The 25,369-nt window shown below is 45.4% G+C and overlaps 1 protein-coding gene across 3 annotated transcripts in view; it reads left to right on the forward strand.

Moving 5' to 3' along the window:
• Positions 1 to 25,369, forward strand: part of SPAG6 (sperm associated antigen 6) — a 98,254-nt gene that overhangs the window by 18,848 nt on the left and 54,037 nt on the right. For all 3 annotated transcript variants that reach the window (XM_006119525.5, XM_006119524.5, XM_075922508.2), the window contains exons 3-4: positions 771 to 937; positions 10,465 to 10,648. In XM_006119525.5, the coding sequence (XP_006119587.2) occupies positions 771 to 937; positions 10,465 to 10,648 (351 nt within the window). The remainder of the gene's footprint in view (positions 1 to 770; positions 938 to 10,464; positions 10,649 to 25,369) is intronic.

Genomic DNA, 25,369 nt, shown 5'->3' on the forward strand with positions numbered 1-25,369 from the left:
CTGATGGTGGGCACTACAAGGGAAAAAAGGAGAAAAGATGTTGCAAGATGTTCCTGTGGAGGAAGAAAATGTAGACTAGCCACAAGGGGTCAAGGACATGACTGGAAGATCTATAAATGTTGCAGATGGAAAAAAAAAGTGTGTCTAACAGAGTAAACGTGCTACTCTTTCTATAATCTACTTTAGGAGCTATAGCCTCTGTCTAGATATCCTGGTCATTGGGGCCAGGATGACTTCATAAAAGAGCAAAGCTCAAATAAAAAAGATTTTGCTGGATTTCTAAAGATTTGGCCCCAAATATTCACCTCTTTTATGTGTGTTTGTTTTATGCCAAATGGACTATCAAGAGAGGAGTGGAAAGATGATCTTACAGTTATTGTGGTGGATGAAACTGGTTTCTTCATATGTGTAATAGAGATGATAATACTTCCCGAAAACATGGTTGTTTTGGTGATAGATAACAACTGAGAACTTTACAAACATTAATTCAAATGCTTGAAAAAGAGAGAGGCAAACAAGTACCTATATATAATATGTCACCTACCCATGTGTTGCAATATATCTGTACCTGCTGGAAAGCAGGTGGGAATGTTATAGACATTAGCAGGAGCAGGAAAATATGCAATTTATTTTCAATAGAATACTTGTGAATTTCACATAAGTTTCTGCTATTTGTTAAGAATCTGATTTGTTTTTATGAACAAAAAAATCTGTTTACATAAATTTTTGCTTATTATATCATCTCTCTTCTTCTTTCTAATGTAATTTAGGTGTAATGTCTTTGCTGAGGCCTCTTCTGTTGGATGTGGTCCCAACTATTCAACAGACTGCTGCTTTGGCACTTGGGAGACTTGCCAATTATAACGATGACCTGGCAGAGGCGGTTGTTAAGGGAGACATTCTTCCACAGCTTGTATATTCATTGGCTGAACAGAATGTAAGGAATTTTTATTTGCTTACACAATTTAACTGCCAGTAGAAAAAAAAACTTAATGGACTGTCTTGACTCTTAGTGCAGTAGTACATGTATTGAAGTTACGTACAGCATGTGTAATGATCTTTCAGTAGGTCAAAATGTACTGTACTCTAACACAATGAGACTTTTAAAAGTTCTTATTCTTAATTCATGATTTATAATCTGAAGTGTTACTGAAAGGATTTGTAGAAGACTGATTTAAAAAAATTACAATCAGAAATGCTCTACTGATAATTGGTTAGTTTCTATTAATTCTGAATGCTTATAAAATTAACATAAATTGAATTGCTGTTATCCTGCTGTTAATATTTCCAAACACAAACATTTGGAAACTTGTATAGCACAAGAAATATAAAATGAAATTATTGACACAGTACAATACATAAAAATAATTTGATCTGCTTGTTTGTCAAATAAAATGTCCTTTGATATAGCATTAATATATCTGATGGACTCCCCCTCACTTTTCCTACAGTTTTTGGATGGATTCTAATTTTAGGATCCTAACTTAGATTAACTGCAGTGTTTTCAAAGATGGTACCTAGAGATTGGAAAATACAGAAATTTGAGAGTTATAGTATGACTATAATTCTCATTTAACTGCCTTTAGATTGTAGTTTTATTGTTTGAAATTTAGACAAGTTATAATATCAGTGCTTATCACTGAAATGAAAGTACATAGTTTTTAATCTTTTGAGAACTCAAAAGTAATCGCTAATCAAATAATATTTTCATAGCTGATTAATACGTCTACAGTCATAACAAAAGTATGTATTTTGTTATTGAAGGGAATCTCCCGTTCATTCTAAAATATGTATACAGTATGGAAGCAAAAGTAGGACTTAATAGACAAAGTTATAAATAATTTGGTTATTTAACTATATTTTAAAGATAGAAAATTATGGTCTTTGTTTTTTTGATGTTACACCATTTATTTCATAGCAGAAACTATACAAGGTTAGCCTAGATGTCTTGACTTATCTTTTCCATTTAAGTGTCTGTCTTGTCAATGCATCCAGGAGACAGCTGTGATTCAGAATCACTTGGGGCATCAGCAAGATTAGTGTGAGGTCACGGAAGGCCTACCGTGCTTTCGTGACTGAGGGCAAGTGAAGGAAACTAATTATCCAGTTCATACAGAGTTTAGCAAGACATGCAAGTAATTTGTTAGTTCCTATGGGCAACTCCCTGTGCATTCACTTTATGCATCAGTATAAAAAAGGATCTGATCCTGTGAGCACTCCTTAAGTTGAACTTCCATTGATTTGTACGTGTGCAGAACTTACAGGATCAAGCATCAGATCAATGTTTTGTCATAAAAATGGAATGGAAAAAAAAAAAGGTTTTATAGACATTGGTTTTGTGAATGCTTTATTTTAAAAACAACGTATTATGAATAAGAATAAACCCTACAAAAGCATCTCTTCCCATAATAAAACAAGAATAATGCACATGCACATGCATGTGCACATGCACACATAGAGAGGTGTACATTGGGGCAGATCCTCAGCTGGTGTAAACTGGGGCAGATCCTAAGCTGGCAGTTTATACCAGCTTAGGATCTGCCCTTTCATGGGTATATTATTCCTATTAAATTATACTTTGGCCAGAGAGACATATTTTAGGGTTATTATTATTATTCACAATATCTTTTTCATTAAAAGCAGCCTATTTTTCTCAAGGGCCCCATTTTGGGAGGAGGGGACAACAGCCATGCATGCTAGGACACTACTTGCTCTTCTTCCCCTTCCCCTCATTATGAGGGAGCAAGGGGAAAGTACACAGCTTGCATGCATTCTTCTTACTCCCAGCTGGTGAGGGGAGAGAGTAGAAGATTAAATGACACAAACTGTGTACTTTCCCCTCAGTCCTTCAGGGGAAGGAGAAGAGCAAGCAGTATACTGATATATTTGGCTGTAGCCTCCCTGCTTTCCCAAAATGGCACTCTTGATTTTCTATTTCAGAACCTGGTCATTCTGCCACTGAAATCTCAGAGAATACTGCCATTTTTACTTCATTGGCTTTTAGGCTAACATCTCTTAGTGTTCACTTAGGGGCCATAAGGCCTACTGGGCTTGTCACAGCTCATCAGTTTCCAAAGTCCTGAGGTAGGAAGCCTTGTCAGGCAGTCTGAGAGCCTGGTATCTAAGTTACAGTATGTCCTTCTCTGTGTTGCTTCAATTTGGGCTAGGAGCAGAAGGAAGAATAGGGCATATTCTGCAGCTGTTGAGGGATGAGCCCTTCTTGGTTTGGTTTCACTATTTTACTCTTATTGAGGAATCTATAAAACCCATCACAATAGGCATATAGGAAATGTTGGTCTGCAGATCCCTTACTATAACTTGTGCTGCCCCCACAAAAAGGCAAAGTACAAGTACTGGTCTCTATTCAGATAAAGCACACTCCCTTCTAGTGCCCGTAGGGGCACTAGGAACCCAAAGGAGGCAGAGAAGAGAGATGGCCAGGTGCTCAAAGAGGAGCATGTTATGCCATCCCAAGAGAGTCAGAGAGGAAGGGTGAACCAGTGTTTCGGTCCTTGGGACTTGAGACAATGGGCAGTCATTTAGGGATAGTGTGTTAATGGTATGTAGGTACTTAATGATGCACATAGGCAGCCACTGGAATTCATAATGGCACATAAAGCAAGCTAGGTGCCTAATTTTCATTGACTTTACTGAAGCTTAGGCACCCCAACTCACTTTGGAACTTTTAAAACTCGTGTTAGGCATAACAAATCCCCATCCTGGACCCCGACCACCAGGCCTGCAACTATATAAATAGGAAAGGGTGCTTTTCAATGGTCCTGCAGGCCCTCGTGGACCAATAGGGTGGCTTCAAGGACATTAACATTGGCTGGTTGTGGAAGGTGCATGATGATTGTATATTCTGGAACTCCAGTCTGTCCCAGAGAATGCATGCTGATACTCTTTCCCCCCAACTGCACCATCAGGGTTGAGGACATGGCCACACCCATCTTTTCATTTTAGAAGATTGAAAAAGCTATTGGGGGGAAGCTGTTCTAGATTTGATTTTAACAAATAGGGAGGTTTGGAATGAGAATTTGAAAGTGGAAGGCAGCTTGGGTGAAAGTGATCATGAAATCATAGAGTTGATGATTCTAGGATATGGTAGAAGGGAGAAAGGCAAATTAGAGATAATGAATTTCAGGAAGGCAGATTTTCGTAAGCACAGAGAGCTGGTAGCTAAGGTCCTATGGGAAGCAAGACTGAGGGGAAAAACAACTGAAGAGAGTTGGCAGCTTTTCAAAGGGACATTATTAAGGGCCTAAAAGAAAACTATTCTGCTTCTTTTGGCAAAAGACTGCTTTGGATCAACCAGGAGATCTTGCATGATCTAAAAATAAAAAAGGAGTCATATAAAAAATGGAAACTAGGACAAATTATAAAGGATGAATATAGGCAAACAATACAGGAATGCAAGGGCAAGATTAGAAAGGCAAATGCACAAAATGAGTTCAAACTATTACAGGCATAAAGGGAAAAAATATAAATATATTAGAAGCAGGAGGAAGACCAAGGACAGGGTAGGCTCATTGCTCAGTGAGGAGGGAGAAACAGTAACAGGTAACTTGGAAATGGCAGAGATGCTTAATGCCTTCTTTGTTTTGATCTTCACCATGAAGTCCGATGAAGGAATGCCTAACATAGTGAATGCTAGTGGGATGGGGGTAGGTTTAGAAGATAAAATTAAAAAAGAACAAGTTATAAATCACTTAGAAAAGTTAGATTTCTGCAAGTCACCAGGACCTGATGAAATACATCCTAGAATACTCAAGGAGTTGATAGAGGAGGTATCTGAGCCTTTAGCTATCATCTCTGGAAAATCATGGCAGTCGGGAGAGATTCCAGAAGACTGGAAAAGGGCAAATATAGGGCCCATCTATAACCAGGGAAATAAGAACAACCCAGGAAACTACAGACCAGTTAGTTTAACTTCAGTGCCAGGGAAGATAATGGAGCAAGTAATTAGGGTATGTCTACACTACCCCGCTAGTTCGAACTAGCGGGGTAATGTATGCATACCGAACTTGCTAATGAAGCCCGGGATTTGAATTTCCCGGGCTTCATTAGCATAAAGCCGGCTCTGCCATTTTTAAAAGCCGGCTAGTGCGAACCCCGTACCGCGCAGCTACACGCGGCACGGGCTAGATAGTTCGAACTACGTAGCCATTCCGATCTATCTGTACACCTCGTTCCACTAGCTTAGTTCGAACTAGCGCTGTAGTGTAGACGTACCCCCAGAGAAAGCGCCAGCACCAGGAGAGAAGGTGGTAATCCACTGACCAGCCCACCCTGTCCCAGCCCTCTAATAGACAAACGTTTTGAAGCTCAGGTTGGGAGTCGTCAAATTAGTCTCTCCCCTCCTGTCCTTCATGGTACTCCGATATCCATACAACACCTAGTACTGTTCTGTCATCACTGGCACCTTATAACATCCGACAAGTGGGTGCTGGACATCATAAAGAATGGGTACTGTATACTGTTTCTGTCCATCCCGAAGCCCCAACCACCTACCCCATATTTCTTCAGGGACCCATCTCATGAGTCTATCCTATGCCAAGAAATCGACCACCTACTCTCCATCAAAGCAGTGGAACATTTTCTCCATCAGAACCGCAACACTGGCTTCTATTCCTGGTATTTCCTCACGGAAAAGATGTCAGGGGGATGGAGGCCAATCTTAGATCTCAGAGGCCTCAACAAGCATGTTCTTTCCCAGTGCTTCTGTATGGTTACCCTCTCCCATTGTCCCCTCCCTCAACAAAGACAACTGGTTGGCAACTTTTGACCTCCAGGATGCTCTCGACCCAAGAGTTATGAAAGAACTCAAATGTAAAATTGCGGCACTGTTAACTATGCTTTATAACCTATCCTTTAAATCAGTTTCTGTACCCAATGACTGGAAGATAGCTAATGTAACACCAATATTTAAAAAGGGATCAAGGCGATCCCGGCAATTACAGACTGGTAAGTCTAACGTCAGTACCGGGCAAATTAGTTGAAACATTAGTAAATAATAAAATAGTCAGACACATAGAAGAACATAATTTGTTGGGCAAAAGTCAACATGGTTTCTGCAAAGGGAAATCATGTCTTACTAATCTATTAGAGTTCATCAACAAGGGATCAACAAACATGTGGACAAGGGGGATCCAGCAGACATAGTGTACTTAGATTTCCAGAAAGTGTTTGACAAGGTCCCTCACCAAAGTCTCTTACGTAAATTAAGTTGTCATGGGATAAGAGGAAAGATCCTTTCATGGATTGAGAACTGGTTAAAAGACCGGAAACAAAGGGTAGGAATAAACGGGCAAATTTTCAGAATGGAGAGAGGTAACTAGGGGTGTTCCCCAAGGGTCAATCCTAGGACCAATCCTATTCAGCTTAATAATAAATGATCTGGAGAAAGGGGTAAACAGTGAGGTGGCAAAGTTTGCAGATGATACTAAACTGCTCAAGGTAGTTAAGACCAAGGAAGACCGTGAAGAACTTCAAAAAGATCTCACCAAACTAAGTGATTGGGCAACAAAATGGCAAATGAAATTTAATGTGGATAAATATAAAATAAAGCATATTGAAAAAAATCAACTATACATACCATATGATGGGGACTAATTTAGCTACAGCTAATCAGGAAAGAGATCTTAGAGTCATCGTGGATAATTCTCTGAAGCCGTCCACACAGTGTGCAGCGGCAGTCCAAAAAGCAAACAGGATGTGAGGAATCATTAAAAAAGGGATAGAGAATAAGACGGAGAATATTTTATTGCCTTTATATAAATCCATGGTACGCCCACATCTTGAATACTGTGTACAGATGTGGTCACCTCATCTCAAAAAAAGATATACTGGCATTAGAAAAGGTTCAGAGAAGGACAACTAAAATGATTAGGGGTTTGGAACGGATCCCATATGAGGAGAGATTAAAGAGACTAGGACTTTTCAGCCTGGATAAGAAGAGAATAAGGGGGGATATGATAGAGTGGTGTGGAGAAAATGAATAAGGAAAAGTTATTTAATTGTTCCCATAATATAAGAACTAGGGGCCACCAAATGAAATTAATGGGCAGCAGGTTTAAAACAAATAAAAAGAAGTTCTTCTTCACACAGAGCACAGTCAACTTGTGGAACTACTTGCCTAAGGAGGTTGTGAAGGCTAGGACTATAACAAAGTTTAAAAGAGAACTAGATATATTCATGGAGGTTAAGTCCATTAATAGCTATTAGCCAGGATGGGTAAGGAACGATGTCACTAGCCTCTGTTTGTCAGAGGGTGGAGATGGATGGCAGGAGAGAGATGGCTTGATCATTACCTGTTCGGTTCACTCCCTCTGGGGCACCTGTTATTGGCCACTGTCATTGGCAGAGAAAATAGTGGGCTGGATGGACCTTTGGTCTGACCTGGTATGGCCATTTTTATGTTATGTTCTTATGCATATTTCCATATGCCTATCCACTCTGTGCACAGGAAATACCTTAGATTTACTGTGGGTGGACACCACTTTGAATACATGGTATTCCCCTTCGGTCTTTCCACTGCACCGAGAGTATTCTCCAAGGTACTGGCAGTAGTCTCAGCTCATCTGTGCAGGCAGGGAGTGTCCATCTTCCCTTATCTGGACGACTGACTTATAAGGGCCGACTCCCTTCAAGAAACACAAAACTCAGTCAATACCAGCCTGGAACACTTTTGATCCTCGGTCTCCAGATAAACCTCTCAAAATGTCAACTCCAACCAACCCAGATGCTAGAGTTCATAGGGGCCCGATTAGATTGTACCACCGCAACTGCATCTCTGCCCCATCAGAGATTCCTGGTCATACGGGAGTTCATCCAGCTCCACTGCACAGCTCCCCAACTACCCACAAAAGCATGTCTCCAGCTCTTAGGCCACATGGCAGTAGCCACCACGGTAGTCCCTCATGCCAGATTACACATGAGGCCACTACAACACTGGCTCAACACAGTATACAGACCAAGAAGACACAGCCTACTCAAGCTGGTCTTGGTGCCACTCACCATCAGAAACTCGCTCCAATAGCGGCTGAATGCACAAAACCTGTGTGCTGGAGTCCCCTTCCAAAAACGAACTCCCTCCACTACAGTCACCATGGATGCATCCCAAGTAGGCTGGGGAGCTCACCTTGGCATCCTTACCACACAAGCCTGATGGTTGCCCGCAGAGACAACTCTGCATATCAATACTCTTGAGCTCCATGCAGTATTCTACGCATGCCAGCATTTCAAGGACCACATCTCCAACTCCACTGTGCAGATTTTTACAGACAACCAAGCTGCAATGTTCTACATCAACAGGTAGGGAGGGGCCAGATGTTACCCTCTCTGCAGGGAAGCAGTTTGCCTCTGGACGTGGTGCATTGCACACAACATAACCCTAGTTGCCTCACACCTCACAGGCAAAGACAACATAACTTTGGACTCTGTCAGCAGGAACTTCTCATCCAACCACAAGTGGGAAATGGATTCCACCACCCTACACCAAATCTTCCAATGTTGGGGTTTTCCCCATATAGACCTATTTGTGACCCATACCAACAAAACGTGCCCGCAGTACTGTTCACGTGCGGGCATCGGCTCACACTCCCTGGGAGATGTTTTCACAATCCACTAGGGCATAGCACTCCTCTATGCTTTTTCACCAATACCTCTTCTCCATCGAATGGTGAACAAAAGTCGAATGGACAAGGCCAACATTATCCTCATTGTCTCAGCCAACCCGAGGCTGACGTGGTATACTTACTTGCTCTTAATGTCATCCAAGCGGCCATGGCGTCTCCCTCGACTCCTGCATCTCCTCACCCAGCACTGTGTCCTCCTCCATCACCCACACCTCCACACTCTCCAGCTCCAGGCATGGCTTTTCAGTGGCTCACTCCAACAGAATCACATATGCAGCCTTCGGCAAAGAACTACCCGCACAACTTTGTGCACACTCAACCAGAGCCCATAGTTGCATCAACTGCATATATCCAGGGCATTCCCCTGTCAGATCTGTAAACCAGCTACCTGGTTGTCCATCCATACTTTCGCAACCCATTATGCCCTTGATACATATGCCGCTAGGGGAACCCTGTTCGGTCACTCCATTCTCATGGCTGTCCATAAAGACACTACGCCGACTGAAGCTCCCGCCTCCAGCGGACACTCTGCTTCATAATCACCTAAGGTAGAGCACCCACAGGGACACTCCTCAAAGAAGAAGAGAGGGTTACTCACCCTCTGCAGTAACTGAGGTTCTTTGAGATGGGTGTCCCTGTGGGTGATCCACCACCCACACTTCCTCCCCTCTGCTTTGGTGCATCATCACCAGGGCTCAACAAATCACTGAATCTACTCACCCATGGTGAGTAGATTTCAGCCTGTTGCCCTGTTCGCCAGCGATGCGCGCATGCGCAATGCGAGTCTTGCGCATGTGCAGTGCAGGTCTGGCAAGTAGGTTTCACTGCTGTTTGTCAAGCCCTCATCACGCATCCCTGCTGGGGCAGAGAAGAAAATGAAGGGCTTGTAGCCTGTGCATGCACATTAGCTGCCCAGCGTGGAGAGTGTGCTGCACATGAGCAAATTACCTGTCACTAGCATTGCTATTGAAATCTTCCGGACAGGCATGCTGTGGCACCCAAACACCGAAGGTGGAGCACCCACAGGGACATCCATCTTGAAGAACCTCAGTTACTGCAGAGGGTGAGTAACCCTCTCTTCATCTCCTCACCCCAGACCTTTATGAGAACCAGGATCTCCGCACCAGTCCAAGATGGAGCCCTGTCTAGGGACTTCAGAGGTGGTGGACTTCAGCATGCTTACAGCCAGAGGTTTCTTGGAAGGAGCGATGAGGTTTGCCATGCCAGCAGGGAAGGCTGTGCAGTGTTCTGCTGTGTGGCACAGTAGAAGTAGCCCTTTCCCTTCTTCCTGAAGCTTTAAAGCCTTCAGGGGAAGAGAAGCTTTAGAGTTTTGGGGGTGTGGACAGAGTGGCCACCAGGGCAGCTGTGAGAAGCCTTGGAGGCCAATTATTTCAAAATAAGCACAGCTGCACCATCCATACTCACCCTATTTCGAAACAGCAATTTTGAAATAGGTGTTATTGCTCATGAAATGAGGGTTTATTATTTCAAAATAAGAAGCCTGTTTGAAAATAATTTTGAAATAACGGGCTTGCTGTGTAGATGCTCACCTTCTTACTTCAAAATAAGGGGAGTCATTTTGAAATAACTCCTCAGTGTAGACCTGCCCTTAGCTTGTGAGCTGAGTAGGCCAGGATCTGTATGTGTTATTGCTTATTCAGAGTCTTGTGCAATGGAGCCTTGATCCCTAATTTGGATCCTTATGTGCTACTGCAATAGGAATTAATCAACAGTAATAAAAAATACTACTTTTAGTATTTGTTCTGATCTTTTTGATGTTTAAAGTAATTGATAGTAAAAATGTATGTTTTGTTTCCAATGTGTGTAGCGTTTCTACAAGAAAGCAGCTGCGTTTGTGTTAAGAGCTGTTGGTAAACATTCTCCTCAGCTAGCTCAAGCAATTGTTGATTGTGGAGCTCTGGATACACTTGTGATTTGTTTGGAAGATTTTGACCCTGGAGTAAAGGAAGCTGCAGCCTGGGCACTTGGGTACATTGCCAGACACAATGCAGGTAATAGATTTTAGGTATTCTATCTTTTACCTTAATATTGTTTGTTTAAAAGTGATTACACATTGTAATAAGTTGATTTACCCAGAAAATGACTTTTCCTCATCATTTAATCTTATGTTTGGAACTGAATTCTACTCAGTTTACCAGTCCACCAAATGTCAGCTCTTGTATGACATCTGCATATTTGGCAGCCATTAATGCCTGGCAACATGAAAGAAAGAGAGAGAGGCATTCCCCCATGAAATGCCCTTTGGCTTAGGAGGAGGTGCTTTGGAGGTGAGAGAAGGAATTCATAGATTCAGACTTCACATCTTTTTAGGAGTGATTTTAATATTTCTTTGCACTTTATAACACTTAATGCAAATAAGGGCTCCTAACCCTTCCAGCATTCATTCCCTTAAATTAACAAATAGCATAGCTGAGAGTTATAAAACATCACTTCTGGGAAAACTCAGAACTGATGTCACCTAACATCAGAGATACCTAATCACATCTGCTTGGCTGCACTGTCTTTCAGAACAAATGTGCCAAATTTGTTGGCTTGACATACTGTTTGTAACCATTGCTTTTAACTGATAGACCACTCTCTTCACCCAGAGTCCGGAACAGATCCCAGGAAACTGGTACCCAACACTCCACTATTCTTTCATATATAATTGTATAACACCACTTGTAAAGTGTGTATCATGTTCCTATTTAGGGGCTCATTTGGTTAATAGCTTTCTTCTACCAGCTGTTCCTTTAGTTCAAGTGGTAGATGATTGTGCTGTGTGGAGCTAAGGATTGTGAGGTCAAACTCCCCTGATACACTATTTCCCCCCCACATATAAGTGATGTTTGGTTGAAAGAAAGATTAGTGTGTTGACCCTGGAATAATTATAGCTTTGGAAATATTTGTATTTTCTAAACCATTGTATTAATATGAATTTGGATGTTGTTTTTATGTGGGTGGGCACTTGATTATAGATTTTAGGAAATCTTGGTTATAGATTCAGAGCTGTGACCACGCAACTATTTTCTGAGTTCCACTCTGAAATTCAAAGGTCCTATGCAGGCAGGGAGCTCAGCTGACCAGCGGTGGGCAGGGCGTCATATCACTAAGCAAGAAGCTAAACAGAGCTGCTCTGTGTTTGAGTAGCTCCAAGAGAAGGTAAATAAGGGAGATAAGGAGACAGTAAGTGGCTTGGAGGAGAGGAGGAGGAGGAGGAGGAGGGAGTGATTGGCTGAGGCGGAGTCAGAGAGGAGGGAAGGGGAGTTTGGAGAGTCCTGTCTGCATGAGGAGAAAGAGGCAGGAACACAGCATTCTCAAGCCTCCTGGGAAGGGGGAGATAAGGGACTGACTGCATGGGATAAATGGGGGAAAGAGGAGGTGAGTGGGTGCTGGCATTGGGGTGAGGTGGAGGCAGGGAGGGAGTTTGTGCTGTGAGTTGGGGAAGGTGTGAATAACTTTTGCTTTAACTGGGAGTTAGAACAGGACAGACTGCTGGTGCCTGTTAGTTTGAGAAGCAGGATTTTATCCCACCCCCACCTGGGCTGGGGGGAGCAGATTGCACAGGGGTAGATGGGAGAAAGGGAGTGGGCGGATGCTGGCATCTTTGCAGTGAGGTGAAAGTGAGGGGCTGAGTTTGTTTGGGGTGTCCCTGATTCATTTGCTGAAGTCCTCTCTGGCTGGCTGGGTTGGAGAGAAGCAGGCTGCATGGGGTATGGTGTGTTCCAGGAGACATTTGGATGGTTACATTTTGAACAAAATTTACATAAGGTGTTAATGGCTTAAGGTAAGAAATAAAAAGATTCTTTTAATAGATTTTTTTGGCAAGTTGCAAATATCTAAAACTCTGATTTTAATAATTTTTTAAAAATCTTTTGTTACTAATTAATACATGGTATATTGTATTGCATTAAGGCCAGATCTTTCTTTGTGGTAAAGTTCTATCTCTTTTGAGTCAAAAGTAGGAAGTACTAGGTGTGATGCTAGTTGTTTTGTAGGATGAAACCTTATTTGCAAGCTCTTTGAAACATGCATCTATCTACAAACCCTGAAGCCATGTGTTAATTCTTTTTCTGGGGCTTTATACTATGCGTATGTGTTTTGTTTGTATCCGTGGTACACATTCACACACTACCTCAATATTGGTGTTGCATATAAGAAATTTCAAGCCACCCAAAAGAAAATTCAACTCGCCCAAGGATAGAAAATGTTAGAGGGAAAACAGGTCCACAGTGTAGGAGACCTTCCTTGCATAAGCTCCCAAAAGGTCAGCACTTGACTTAGTAAAAACATCTTCTGTCTTTGTACACCAATCTCCTATCTCTTCCTGACAGAGCAGCTCCACTTCTGATAAAATCTGACTTTCATTTCTGTCCAGCCCACTTCCCATCCTTCAGAAGGAGAAGAAAGCTACTAGAAGGGAGGCTATTCTAGATGTGATTTTTGCAAATAGGGAGGAACTGGTTGAGAGTTTGAAAGTGGAAGGCAGCTTGGGTGAAAGTGATAGAGTTAATGATTCTAAGAAATGGTAGAAATGAGAACAGCAAAATAAAGATAATGGATTTCAAGAAAGCTGATTTTAGTATATTCAGGGACCATGGGAAGCAAGACTAAGAGGAAAAACAGTTGAAGACAGTTGACAGTTTTTGAAAGGGACATTTTTAAGGACACAAGAACACACCATTTCACTGTGTAGAAAAGATAGGAAGTATGACAAGAGAGCACCTTGGCTTAACCAGGAGATCTTGAATGATGTAAAAATAAAAATGACTTTTACGAAAAATGGAAACCAGGCCAAAGTACACAGGATGAATATAAATAAATAACGCAAGTATGTAGGGGCAGAATTAGAAAGGCAAAGGTACAAAATGAGCTCAATCTAGCTAAAGACATTAAAGGGTAACAAGAAAAAAATCTACAAATATTTTAGAAGCAAGAGGAAGACCAAGGACAAAGTAGGACCATTGCTCAATGAAGAGAGAAAAACAATAACATAAAATGTGGAAATGAAGGAGACATTTAACAACTTCTTCGTTTGGTTTTCACCAAGAAGGTTGGTGGCAATTGGATGCTTACCATAATGAATGCCAGTGAAAATTGGGTAGGTTCAGAAGTTAAATTAAGTAAAGAACTAATTAAAAAAAAATAGAAAAGTTAGATATCTTCAAGTCACTAGGGCCTGATAAAATGCATCCTAGAATACTCAAGGGGCCAATTGAGGAGGTATCCAAGCTATTAGCCATCATCTTTGAAAAGTCATGGAAGATGGAAGAGATTCCAAAAGACTGGAAAAGGGCAATTTTAGTGCCCATCTATAAAAGAGGGAAATAAGGATAACATAGGAAACTACAGACCAGTTAGCTTAACTTCTGTATCAGGAAAGATAATGGAGCAAATAACCAAGGAATCCATCTGCAAACATCTGGAAGATAAGAAGATGGTAAGTAACAGTCAGCATGGGTTTGTTAAGAACAAATCATGTCAAACCAACCCTATAGCTTTCTTTGATAGGATAACAAGGTGGAAGTGGTAAATATGGTATACTTAAACTTTAGTAAAGCATTTGATACATGACCTTCTTATCAATAAATTAGGGAAATATAACATTACTATTAAAGGCTACTGTTAGGTGGGTGCATAACCAATTGGATAACCTCTCTTAGGGTATGTCTACACTACAGTGCTATTTCGAATTAACTTGTTTCAAATTAGTTAATTCGAAATAAGCTAAATCGAAATAACGCATCTAGATACAAAAACTAATTCGAAATAGCGTTTTGCTATTTCGAAATAGTGCGTCCACACTGATTGGACACTGGATTGCATTTAAGGGCAACTGAAACTGGTTCCAGCAGGGCATCAGGTCAGTAGTTGCTTTGTGTGGTTGCTGTCTGAGGCTATCTGAGGCTCGTGCTTAAGGGGACCCCCCTGGACAGCCGGTTCTCAGCTTTCCCGCTTGCTTGCCTACCTCGCCGAGGGAGAGCAAAGCGTTTTCCTCTCTGTCTGCTTTGGTTGCTCTCGTTTGGGACACCACAGCACTCAGCACCATGGAGCCAGAGCTGCTCCTGTGCACTCTGGTGCTCATGTTGAACGTCTTGCTGTAATCCTGGCAGCAATTGCTGGAGGCTGCCTGGCACCTTCTGCTGCAGGCCAGCCCCCTGGCTCTCCTCCTGTCCCCTCTGGGGGCCCTGGAGGAGTAGCGCCCGGATGCCAGCGTGCCCTGCCGCATCTGGTGTCTGGACACCAGCAGCGACTGGTGGGACCACATCATCCTGGAGCTCTGGAGCTCTGGGGAGACCAACAGTGGACCCAGAACTTCAGGATAAAGAAGGACACCTTCCTCGAGCTCTGTGAGTGGTTCGCCCCTGCTCTGCGGTGATGGGACACACTCATGAGGCCCGCCATTCCCCTCCACAAGCGGGTGGCCATCGCCCTCTGGAAGCTCTCCACGCCAGATAGCTACCGATCCGTGGGGAACCAGTTCAGCATGGGGAGATCCACCATCGGAGCGGTGCTCATGCAGGTATGGCACTCACTGGCCACTCGTCCAGTAGGGGGGGCTGCAAGGAGGATATGGGCTGCCCCAGAGACAACGGGGGGAAGGTGGTGAAAGTGCCCTCCCCGGGACAGTTCGGTCTGTCCAGGCCATGTTACAGATCGCCTGCGGTGGCCAGGATTGCAGCTGGAGTTGCTCCTCAGAGTGGGGCGTGGGGCAGTGGCGGGGAACGAACACTCCCAGCCACCCGGGCACCCCAGCGAGCCTCGGTTTTGTGTGTCTCTCTGCAGGTGGTGAAGGCCATCAACAGGGTGCTGCTCCGCAGAGTTGTCCACCTTACCGACCTGGACGCGGTCATCCAGGGGTTTGGTGCCCTGGGCTTCCCCAACTGCGGGGGGGCAATAGATGGGATGCAAATCCCCATCCGTGCCCTGGACCACCAGGCCTCCCTCTACATAAACAGGAAGGGGTACTTCTCCATGATCCTGCAGGCCATGTCTGACCACCGGGGCCAGTTCACAGACCTCAGTGTGGGTTGGTCCGGCAAGGCACACAACGCACGGGTGTACCGCAACTCCTCCGTGTGCCAGAGGCTGCACGCCGGGACTTTCTTCCCCGACCGCCACATCAGGGTCAGGGACGTGGACATGCCAGTGTGCCTGCTGGGAGATGTGGCCTATCCCCTATAGCTTTGGCTGATGAAGCCCTACATGGGACACCTCAGCCAATGCCAGGCTCAGCAGGGCCCGCATCATGGTTGAGGGGACCTTCGGCCAACTGAAAGCACGGTTTAGATGCCTCTACACCCGCCTCGACCTTTCCCAACACAATATTCCGCACGTGATGGCAGCGTGCCGTGTGCTCCACAATTTATGTGAGAGAGAGGGGGAGGCTTTCCTGCCAGGCTGGATGGCAAAGGCTCACCGCTTGGCTGGCCAGTACGCACAGTCCCGCATGGCTGCCAGCTGGGAGGCCCTTCGAGGGGCTGTCCGCATCCAAGAAGCCCTGTGAGAGAGCTTCCAGGCGGACGAGGACTGAAGTCCCCCTGGCGTGCTCCACAGGGGCTTTGTGCCTTACATTCCACCCCCACCTCCTTCCCCTTTTCCCTACCTAACCCCCTTCCTGATATACAATAAAAACACCTGTGTTGCCACAAAAAACTCTCTTTATTTAACATAACGGCGGGAGGGGGAATGAGGGTGGGAGAGGGGAGGGGGGAAACTGGGAGGAGGGTTCTGGAAGGGGGAGGCAAGGGGAGGAAGGGAGAGGGGAAGCTCAGGGTTGGGGGTCTTGCCAGCCTTCCCGTCTCGCAGCACTGCGGGTGTGGGGGCCTCGGTGTTCCCAGGGGGGAGTGGGTGCGGAGGGTGCAGCCGGAGGAATGGGGGGTGCGGAAGAAGCGGGAGGGGGAGCAGGGGTGGGAGGAGAAGCGATAGCTGAGGCGGCTGCAGGGGCTGGAGTAGCAGGAGGCAGAAAACGGTCCGCCGGGGCCTGCAGGTGCTCACAGAGGGCACGGCCCTGCTCCCGCAAGCTCTCCCGCCACAGCTGCAGGTCCTCTTGCACCCACTGCTCCTTGCTGTGGACCTGCTGTCCCTGTAAGCGCAGCTGCTGACTCTGGAACTCCTCCAGGTTGCAGGTGCACCTGCTGGCCCGGGTGCAGGTGGATGGTCCAGGTGGGGTGGTGCGTCCTGCACTCGCAAGTGCTGCGGCTGCAGTGAAACAAGGGAAGTGGTCAGTTCTTCCAGGGGACACAGCAGGTGAAACCCAGCCTCCCTCTAAAAGGTGAGGATGGCAGGTCTCTGCACCTGCTATCCCTGGGAGTGTGAGCTGGCCCAGGACTGCACCCCAGTCCCTTTGCTGCCTATAGTGTCGTGTGTGTGGGGTAGAGGGAGGGGAGATGTGCCCTGCCTCTGTGTAGAGGGGGCGTCTGGAGGGAGGGCAGTGTGCAGTGTCTATTCCCGGGGTCAGAAGCATGTCATGTGCCTTCATGCGTAGATGCATGTGGGGAACAGGCCAGGGCCCATTCATGGCACTCAGCTGGGGCCACATGTCCTGGATGGCACGGCAGAGGCACAGGTTGCCGCCTGCTCCGTTGTCGGCAAGGCTCACATGTACCGTCCCTGGGCTTCCCCTCCGCCCCAGCCCGCATAAGGGGACCGTGATGGCACTCACATGTGGAGGCCTCCCCAGCCTCAGATGAGGCTGCTGATGGGCTCTCCAGTTCCGCTCGAGGGTCCTTGGTGCAGGGCATGCTCCTTTCAGGCTCCTGGCTGCCGTCCTCCTCCTCTTCCTTCTCTTCCCCTGTGTCAGGGGCAGAGCCTTCTGCCCCGGGGTCGATGACGACCAGGAGGGCACGGACCATCTGACCCCCCAGGATGCGGTCCAGGGCCTCAAACTGCGGGCAGGCCTCCGGGTCAGCCGCTGGTTGGGAGTCCCTGGCATAGGCCTGCCGTAGCTCTTTGATCTTGCTCCGCACCTGCTCCTGTCTGGCATGTGACCTCTGGTGGCCAGGCTGGCAACCATGCGGCTGTAGATGGCTGCATTCCTGCACGTAGTGCGGAGATCGTGGGCATTGGAGGCCTCCCTCAAAACCTCAATGAGATCCACGATCTCCGCACTAGACCAGAAAGGCACCAGCCTTTTGCGGCCCCTGGCAGGCTCCTGGGAGCTGCCAGCCTGGTCCTGGGAAGCGGTGGAGGGCTGGGTGGCAGCAGGTTGCTGGCTCATCCTGTGCTTGGTGCACGGTCTGCTGGCTGTAAGCTGGCACAGGCATTGTGGCCAGAGTCTGCCCCTTTAAGGGTTCCAGGGGGTGGGAGGCGGAGGGAGCAGACAAGTTTTCCTGATTGTGCCCAGAGTGGCCACCAGGGCTCCCTGGGAAGGGCTGGAGGCCCCCTAATTCGAAATAAGTGTCTACACAGCACTTATTTCGAATTAGCTATTTCGAATTTGGTGTTATTCCTCGTAGAATGAGGTTTACCAAATTCGAAATAAGGGCTCAACTATTTTGAATTTATTTTGAAATAATGGTTTGTATGTGTAGACGCTATTAAAGTTAATTCGAAACAACAACTGTTATTTCGAATTAACTTTGCAGTGTAGACATACCCTTAGAGTACTCCCTCCCAGGCCCTGTGCCCCCTCCTACACTCCTCCTCCAGGCCAGAATCCTCTCCTCGATCCTTCACCCCAAGCTCCTGCCCCAGATCATAACCCCCTCTTTCACCCAAACTTCCCCTCAGACCCCACACTCCCTCCTGCACCTCAGTGCTCTATCCCAAGCTTCCTTCTATAGCCTACCTGCCGTCCAAGACCCCGTGGCCCCTCCACAGAAGTGTGGCCCTTGATCACTTACCAAAATCTTGGAGTTGCCCCCAATTAAAAATTATTGCCCACCCCTGATCTAGATTATGATTGGTCCTGCCATGAAGGCTGCAGATTGGTCTTGATGTCCTCTTGAGGTCCCTTCCATTTCTAGTGTTCTATGATTCTATAATGAAGTTCTTTTCTGAAAAAGACTAAAAATGCCATGTGGGATTCTTGTAAATTTTCGGGTCGAGAAATAGCGAGCTTGCAAAATTTTCCACCATTCAAGAAAACAGAAATGTCATATGATTAGTTGACTTTGCAAGATTTGTTGTTGCCAGAATCTCTTAAAAATAGCTCCCAAGATTTGTTACCCACAAATCTAAACTTAAACTCTCCTAGGGTTGACCCTTGAAATTGAAACTCAGACACTAACCCAAACCAGATGTAGAACTAAACACTGTCTTCTTGATCCCTTTATCATTCCCACCACTTACTTTACAGTTTGAGAGGCCGTGCATAATGTGTACTTAAGAATATCTATCCTGGGTCAGACCAATGTCCATCTAGCATAGTATCCTTTCTTGTGACAGGGGCCAATGCCAATCACTTCAGAGGGAATTAACAGGCAATAATCTAGTAATCCATCATCTGTCGGCCATTCCCGACGGAGGCTAGAAACGCCATCCCTGCCCATCCTGGCTAATAGTCATTAATAGACCTATCCTCCATGTACTTACCTATGGGTGCGGTTTTTTTGAAACACCATTGACTATTGTGGAATCTGTGCAACTTTCCTTGAAATTTTGTTCAGATACCATAATGAGTGAGGATTTAAAAATAACAAAAAACCTTGCATTTGAGAAACACATGAAAATAATTTTGTTTCTCTTTGCTTTATCCACATAAAATCTATAATCTTGTGTTCTGCAAATAACCACTGAATATTGCAAATGGTCAGGAAGGCAAAAAATATACTAGCTACTTTCACTGAAGCACCTAACTGAGGAAGTATTTGTTTCTAATTTTTCCAGCTCTCTGACACAGCATAACTTGAATGATTCAGACTAATTTTCACTCCAGCCAGTTAGAAGCCACTCCATATATTTAATGATGCCAAACTTTCTGCCAATGAAAGCTCTTTCTATGTCCTCAGCATAGCCTTCGCTATTATGGTTGAATTTGTCTGTCTACACCAGCGGTCTAACTGTGCATTTGGTTCTCTGTAGCCAGATTTGCACTCTTAGGGTATGTCTACACTACCCCCCTAGTTTGAACTAGGGGGGTAATGTATGCATACCGAACTTGCTAATGAAGCCCGGGATTTGAATTTCCCGGGCTTCATTAGCATAAAGCTGGCGCCGCCTTTTTTAAAAGCCGGCTAGTGCGAACCCCGTGCCGCGCGGCTACACGCGGCACGGACTAGATAGTTCGGATTAGGAAGCCTAATCCGAACTATCTAGTCCGTGCCGCGTGTAGCCGCACGGCACGGGGTTCGCACTAGCCGGCTTTTAAAAATGGCGGCGCCGGCTTTATGCTAATGAAGCCCGGGAAATTCAAATCCCGGGCTTCATTAGCAAGTTCGGTATGCATACATTGCCCCCCTAGTTCGAACTAGGGGGGTAGTGTAGACATACCCTTACTTATTAAATTGCTCATTCATTTCTTTTGACACTTCCAGGGCCTGATCCAAAGTTCATGAATCTCAGCATAAAAACCCACATTGACTTCAGTGGACTTTGAATCAGGCTCTTAGGGTACGTCTACACTAGCCCCCTAGATCGATCTAGGGAGGCTAATGAGGGCGACCAGAATTGCAAATCAAGCTTGGGATTTAAATATCTCACGTTTGATTTGCATGTTCCCGGCTGGTTGCCATTTTAGAAATTGACTAGCCTGAAGTAACTGCCCGCATTTACACATGGCAGTGAAACGGGATTCTGGAATACAGCCCTAAATTGAATTAGGTGGTATTCAAGGCAGTTACTTCGGGCTAGTCAATTTCTAAAATGGCAACCGGCCGGGAACATGCAAATCAATCGTGGGATATTTAAATCCTGGGCTTGATTTGCAATTTCGGTTGCCCTCATTAGCCTCCTAGATCGATCTAGGGGGCTAGTGTAGACATACCCTTAGAGACAGAAGAACTTGTCAGGTATAACTCCATCCTCTCCATCTCCCTGTTCCAGATAGACTTTCTGTTGCATTCTATTGTCTGTAATCTTGGTATCACTGTTGACTCTGAGATTTTCTTATCACTCTATGTTTCCCATTTCGAGAAATTTTCCTGTTGGCATCTCTGAATTGTTATTCATGTATGTCAGTGCCTTGACTCTACCTTGCTGGAATCCTTTGATCATAGCAATTCCTTTTTACAAACCTCTCCTGTTTCCTAATATGTAGAAACTAATGTTTCCTACTTTTGCTTGTGAAAAGAGAAAAACTGTCACATCATCCATGCGACCACACAATCCCCCTGGCTCCCCATTTCAGGTTCTAGTTCAAAACTGCCCCTGTTTTCTAAAATCTTTCAAGGACCAGCTCCAGACTGCCTAAGGAACCACTTATCTCTCTTCTTTCCTTTACTGTGTTCATTAAGCACTAGCCTCCTCTTGGTCTATCCACATAATCTTTACACATTTTGTTATGAAGATGCTTTTATATGAAGATGCTGGAATAAATTGCCTAGGGAGGTTGTGCAATCTCCATCTGTGGAGATATTTAAGAGTAGGTTAGATAAATGTCTATCAGGGATGGTCTAGAAAGTATTTGGTCCTGCCATGAGGGCAGGAGACTGGACTCAACGACCTCTCTAGGTGCCTAACCAGTCCTGTTATTCTATGATTCTATGATTTTATTGCATCTGCTTCCATCTAGATCAACTTATCTTTTTTGTCTCTCCATTTGCTTTCAAACTTCATATGAAAAAATAGTTTCTCCTTGATCCTTATCAGTTTTTCCACTAAGTATGTTTGTGAGACAGAGAAGAAGCGTGAAATTTTGCAATTGTATAATTTAATTTTCTGAAGTGACTTGGGAGTATAGTTTGACTGAAAGGCACTACAGAAAGTGAAACTGTATTATATCTCCTTTTGAGAGGAATGAATTTGGTTTTACATGTGCACTTTGCAAATAAATACAAGCAAATGAGAAGATTTCTGAAAACAGATTATTAGTGTTTTTTTGATTGCTGCCCTTGTTGCTGCATGTTGGCAGGACTCAAAATGGGCTGTGTTGACCCAAAGAATGTATGAACGGAAAAAATCATTTGCCCATGGTTAGGGGGAAAGCACAAACCTAATGACAGCATATGGAGAGTGCATTTGGAATTGTGGACATGGAGAGCCAAGGAAATAATGGGCTCAGGTATGGCAGTAAGAACAGGTAGCAAGATTGGGGGTGGTGGGGAAGTGAACAATTGGAATCTTGCATCTCTCCTTAAACACTGACATGAGCAAATATGGGCCTGGTCACCTCCACTATGCTATAGGAAAGCTTATCGGAGAAGGCTAAAGGGACAAAAATGTCCACAAGGTGAATGTCACAGAGATTTCTCTGCAATTTTTCTGTTGGAGGAAGAATGTATTCCTCTCCTCCCCCCCATCTCCACCCTTGGCATGTCTATACTAGGAAATAATTTCAAAATAAGTAAAATTGAAATAATAACTCCAAAAATAATAAAATGAAAATATTCAGAGGGGTAGCCGAGTTAGTCTGTAACAGGAAAAACTTCAAAAACAACAAATAGTCTAGTAGCACCTTAAAGACAAACAAAAATAACGCATCCACACTGTGGCAGAGCATTGAAATAGCTCAGAATTATTTTGAAATAGTGCGTCCACACTGATTGGAGCCTGCCTCAGATTTAGAGCCCCTGGAAGTACTCTGGGGAGGACACCAGGAGGGTGGACACTTCCTGTGGCTCTTTGGTCTGGCAAGCTGAGATGCGTGCTTTCAGGGGCTCCTCCCTATGGCTGCATCTCACATGCCATTCCTATACTGTCAACCCCCTCGTGGGACACCAAACTGATGCAGTGTTCTCTGGTTGTCCTTTGGATGCCACAGCACTGACATCATGCAGCCAGAGCTGCTGCAAAGCAGTACCATGCTCATGGGCATCTAGCTATGCCTCATGGAGCAGTTCATCCAGACTGCACGCATGGTACTCCAGGAGGACAATGACGAGCCTGAACTGGAGAACCCCTTCATCCAAATCCTGGTGCTCCTGCTGCTGGAAATGTCCCTCGGTCCCATGGACACCATGGAATGCCGCTTATGATGGAGGGAGACCAGTTCTGATTGGTGGGACCGCATCGTCCTGCTGAGATGGGATGACCAGCAGTGGCTCCAGAACTTTTGCATGTGGAAGGCTACTTTCCTGGAGTTCAATGGCTTGCCCCTGCCCTCAGGCAACAGGACACCCAACTACAACCCACCATCCCTCTGCAGAAGTGTGTTGCCGTTGCTGTTGCCCTGTTGAAGCTTGCCACGCCAGACAGCTACTGTTCTGCTGGGAATCAGTTCTGCATGTAGAAATCCACAGTTAGGTCCGTGCTTTTGCAGGTAGCCAAGGCCATCAACAACATGCTGTTATGGAAGGTCATCACTTTGGGGAACGTTGACACCATTGTGGATGGCTTTCCTGCCATGGCCTTTCCTATTGCGGGAAGGGGGGGGGGGACATAGATGGCACTGATATCCCAATCCTGGTCCCCGACCATTGTGTCTCGGAATATATATATACAGGAAGGGGTACTTCTTCTTTGAGTTATGTCCCCATGGGTGGTCCACTGTTAGTGTTGAGTCGTCCTGGTGCCACAGATCAAAGTTTTAGGTAGCAGTAGTCAGCCAGACTGCACGTGCATCCTGTGACTTTTGCACCCTTTTGCATATGCATGTGGTCCAGATCCCACCAGTTCCTTCATTGCTGCCCTTGGTCGCAGACGGAGTGAGCTCTTCTCCTCAACTGTTCTAGTAGAAAAAAAAAGTAGTTAGTTAAATAGCTTAGTTTATACTCAGTTCCTAGTTATAGTTTAGTGTTAAGAAGTTAGTTGTTCAGTAAATAAATAAATTAAATTAAATTTATAAAACAACGTAGCTACTGGCCATTTTTAAGGCTGCAGTTGACCAAAAAAAAAAAAAAAGAAGAAACAGAAAGAAACATGCGGCTAGCCTGGCAATGACAAGAGCATCCCTCGTGATGCTGGGCTCACTGGTCTTGGCTTACAAAAAATGCGTGAACCCATGCCTGCCTCTGACGGGCACTTTCTTGTATTAGGTGTCTCAGGGAGGCACATGTGTCTCAGAAATGCTCACACTGCTATAAGCTGACTGCGAGGGCATGCCGGGACAGAGAGATGAGGCTTTGAATGCTCTTATTTGACAAAGCATTTCAGCCATTGGACTCTACTTTGTCCGCTACTCACTCAGATCCTGTCAGAGTCCAAAAATGGAGGGCCTCTTCCCCGAGTTTGGGGTCTTCAGCTAAGAAACATGCCTCACCAGCACGTTCACTTCTGCCGGTTCCAACAAGTAGAGTCAGTGCAGGGGACAAGCCAGGAACATCCAGCACTGTGTCTTTGTGCTCTAAGGCTGCTCTGGATATGAAAGCGCGACACAAGGCACCGTTGGTGCCAACAGCAGGGGTGTCTCTGACCTTTCAGCACTGATGTCAGCAGTGGCACCGACAGTCTCAGCTGCAAAGACTGCAGCACTGGTGCCCACACTGGCAGTGGCACCAGTAGTAACCACCATACCAATTCGAAATAGGTAGCCAGAACTGACATCTCAGCTTCCTATTCCAGTGCCAGATGTGTCCAGAAGACTACTGGCACTGATAAAAGCCTGTACCAAATCTAGTAAGCCTCAGAGTCTCTGACTTTCTCTCCAGCACTGGCACATTCACTGCCGATACCGGGGTCACCGGTACCACAATGTTCAGGAACTAGGCACAATTTCCCCTTATATATAAGACATCATACATTGATGTTCCCACTATCTCCGGCACCGGAGCATGCATTTCCATACAATGCTTATTAAAGACATATGTGTCTGTCTCCTCCCCCACCTTCGAGGGGCTCAGTAACACTGCCTCTCTCTCTGATGTTATTGGTGCATGCAGCTTACTGTGAGGACCATAGAAGTGTCTTCTTCTTGAGGCACTCATCCCCTAGGAGGTCATACTACAATTACTATACACAAAGATACTACCATGACCATCCACCCCACTGGATGACTGGCTACCACCATCACCGGCCTGCATATTCCAGGCACTGGTCACCTGGATGCTATAGGTCCTCTCCCAGACATAGATAAGCTACTTCTTCAGCACCTGCTCACAGACAACATACTCCACCATCTCCTCCGAGTTCTTCCCCTCCACCTCATCATTTTGAACCTGAAGAGGGTCAATAATCAGAACCTGTGGGGGCATCAGCCCGATACTTCCCCCATGGACCAGCCCTCTTCATCTCCAGACAAAGCAGTTATTGCAGGGGATATGTCACCCACTGATGACCTGAAACAATTCCAGTACTTGTTTAAGAGAGTGGCCACTAGCCAGGAGGTCCAACTAACTGAGGGTCAGGAGAAACAGTATTGCCTACTTAAAAATCGTTAACCCTCCCAACGAGCCAAGATTGTGCTGCCTATGGATGAGGCTATTATGGAGGCTGCCAAGGAGATTTGGCAGATCCCAGTCTCTGCTCCACCAACCAATAAGTGAGCAGACAAAAAGTATTTTGTCCCACCAAGGGGATGGAATTTTTACTCTCCCACCCTCAGCCTAATTTCCTAGTCGTGAATGCGGCTCAACAGAGGTCCAAGATTCCCCAGTACAAAAATGTTGCGGCTGACAAAGAAAGTAAGTGCATGGACCTTTTTGGCAGAAAGGTATACTTGTCTTCAACACATCTGCTTCGCATCACCAATTATTCAG

The sequence above is a fragment of the Pelodiscus sinensis genome, chromosome 2, assembly GCF_052426305.1.
Source record: "Pelodiscus sinensis isolate ZL-2025 chromosome 2, ASM5242630v1, whole genome shotgun sequence".
Taxonomy (NCBI): domain Eukaryota; kingdom Metazoa; phylum Chordata; order Testudines; family Trionychidae; genus Pelodiscus; species Pelodiscus sinensis.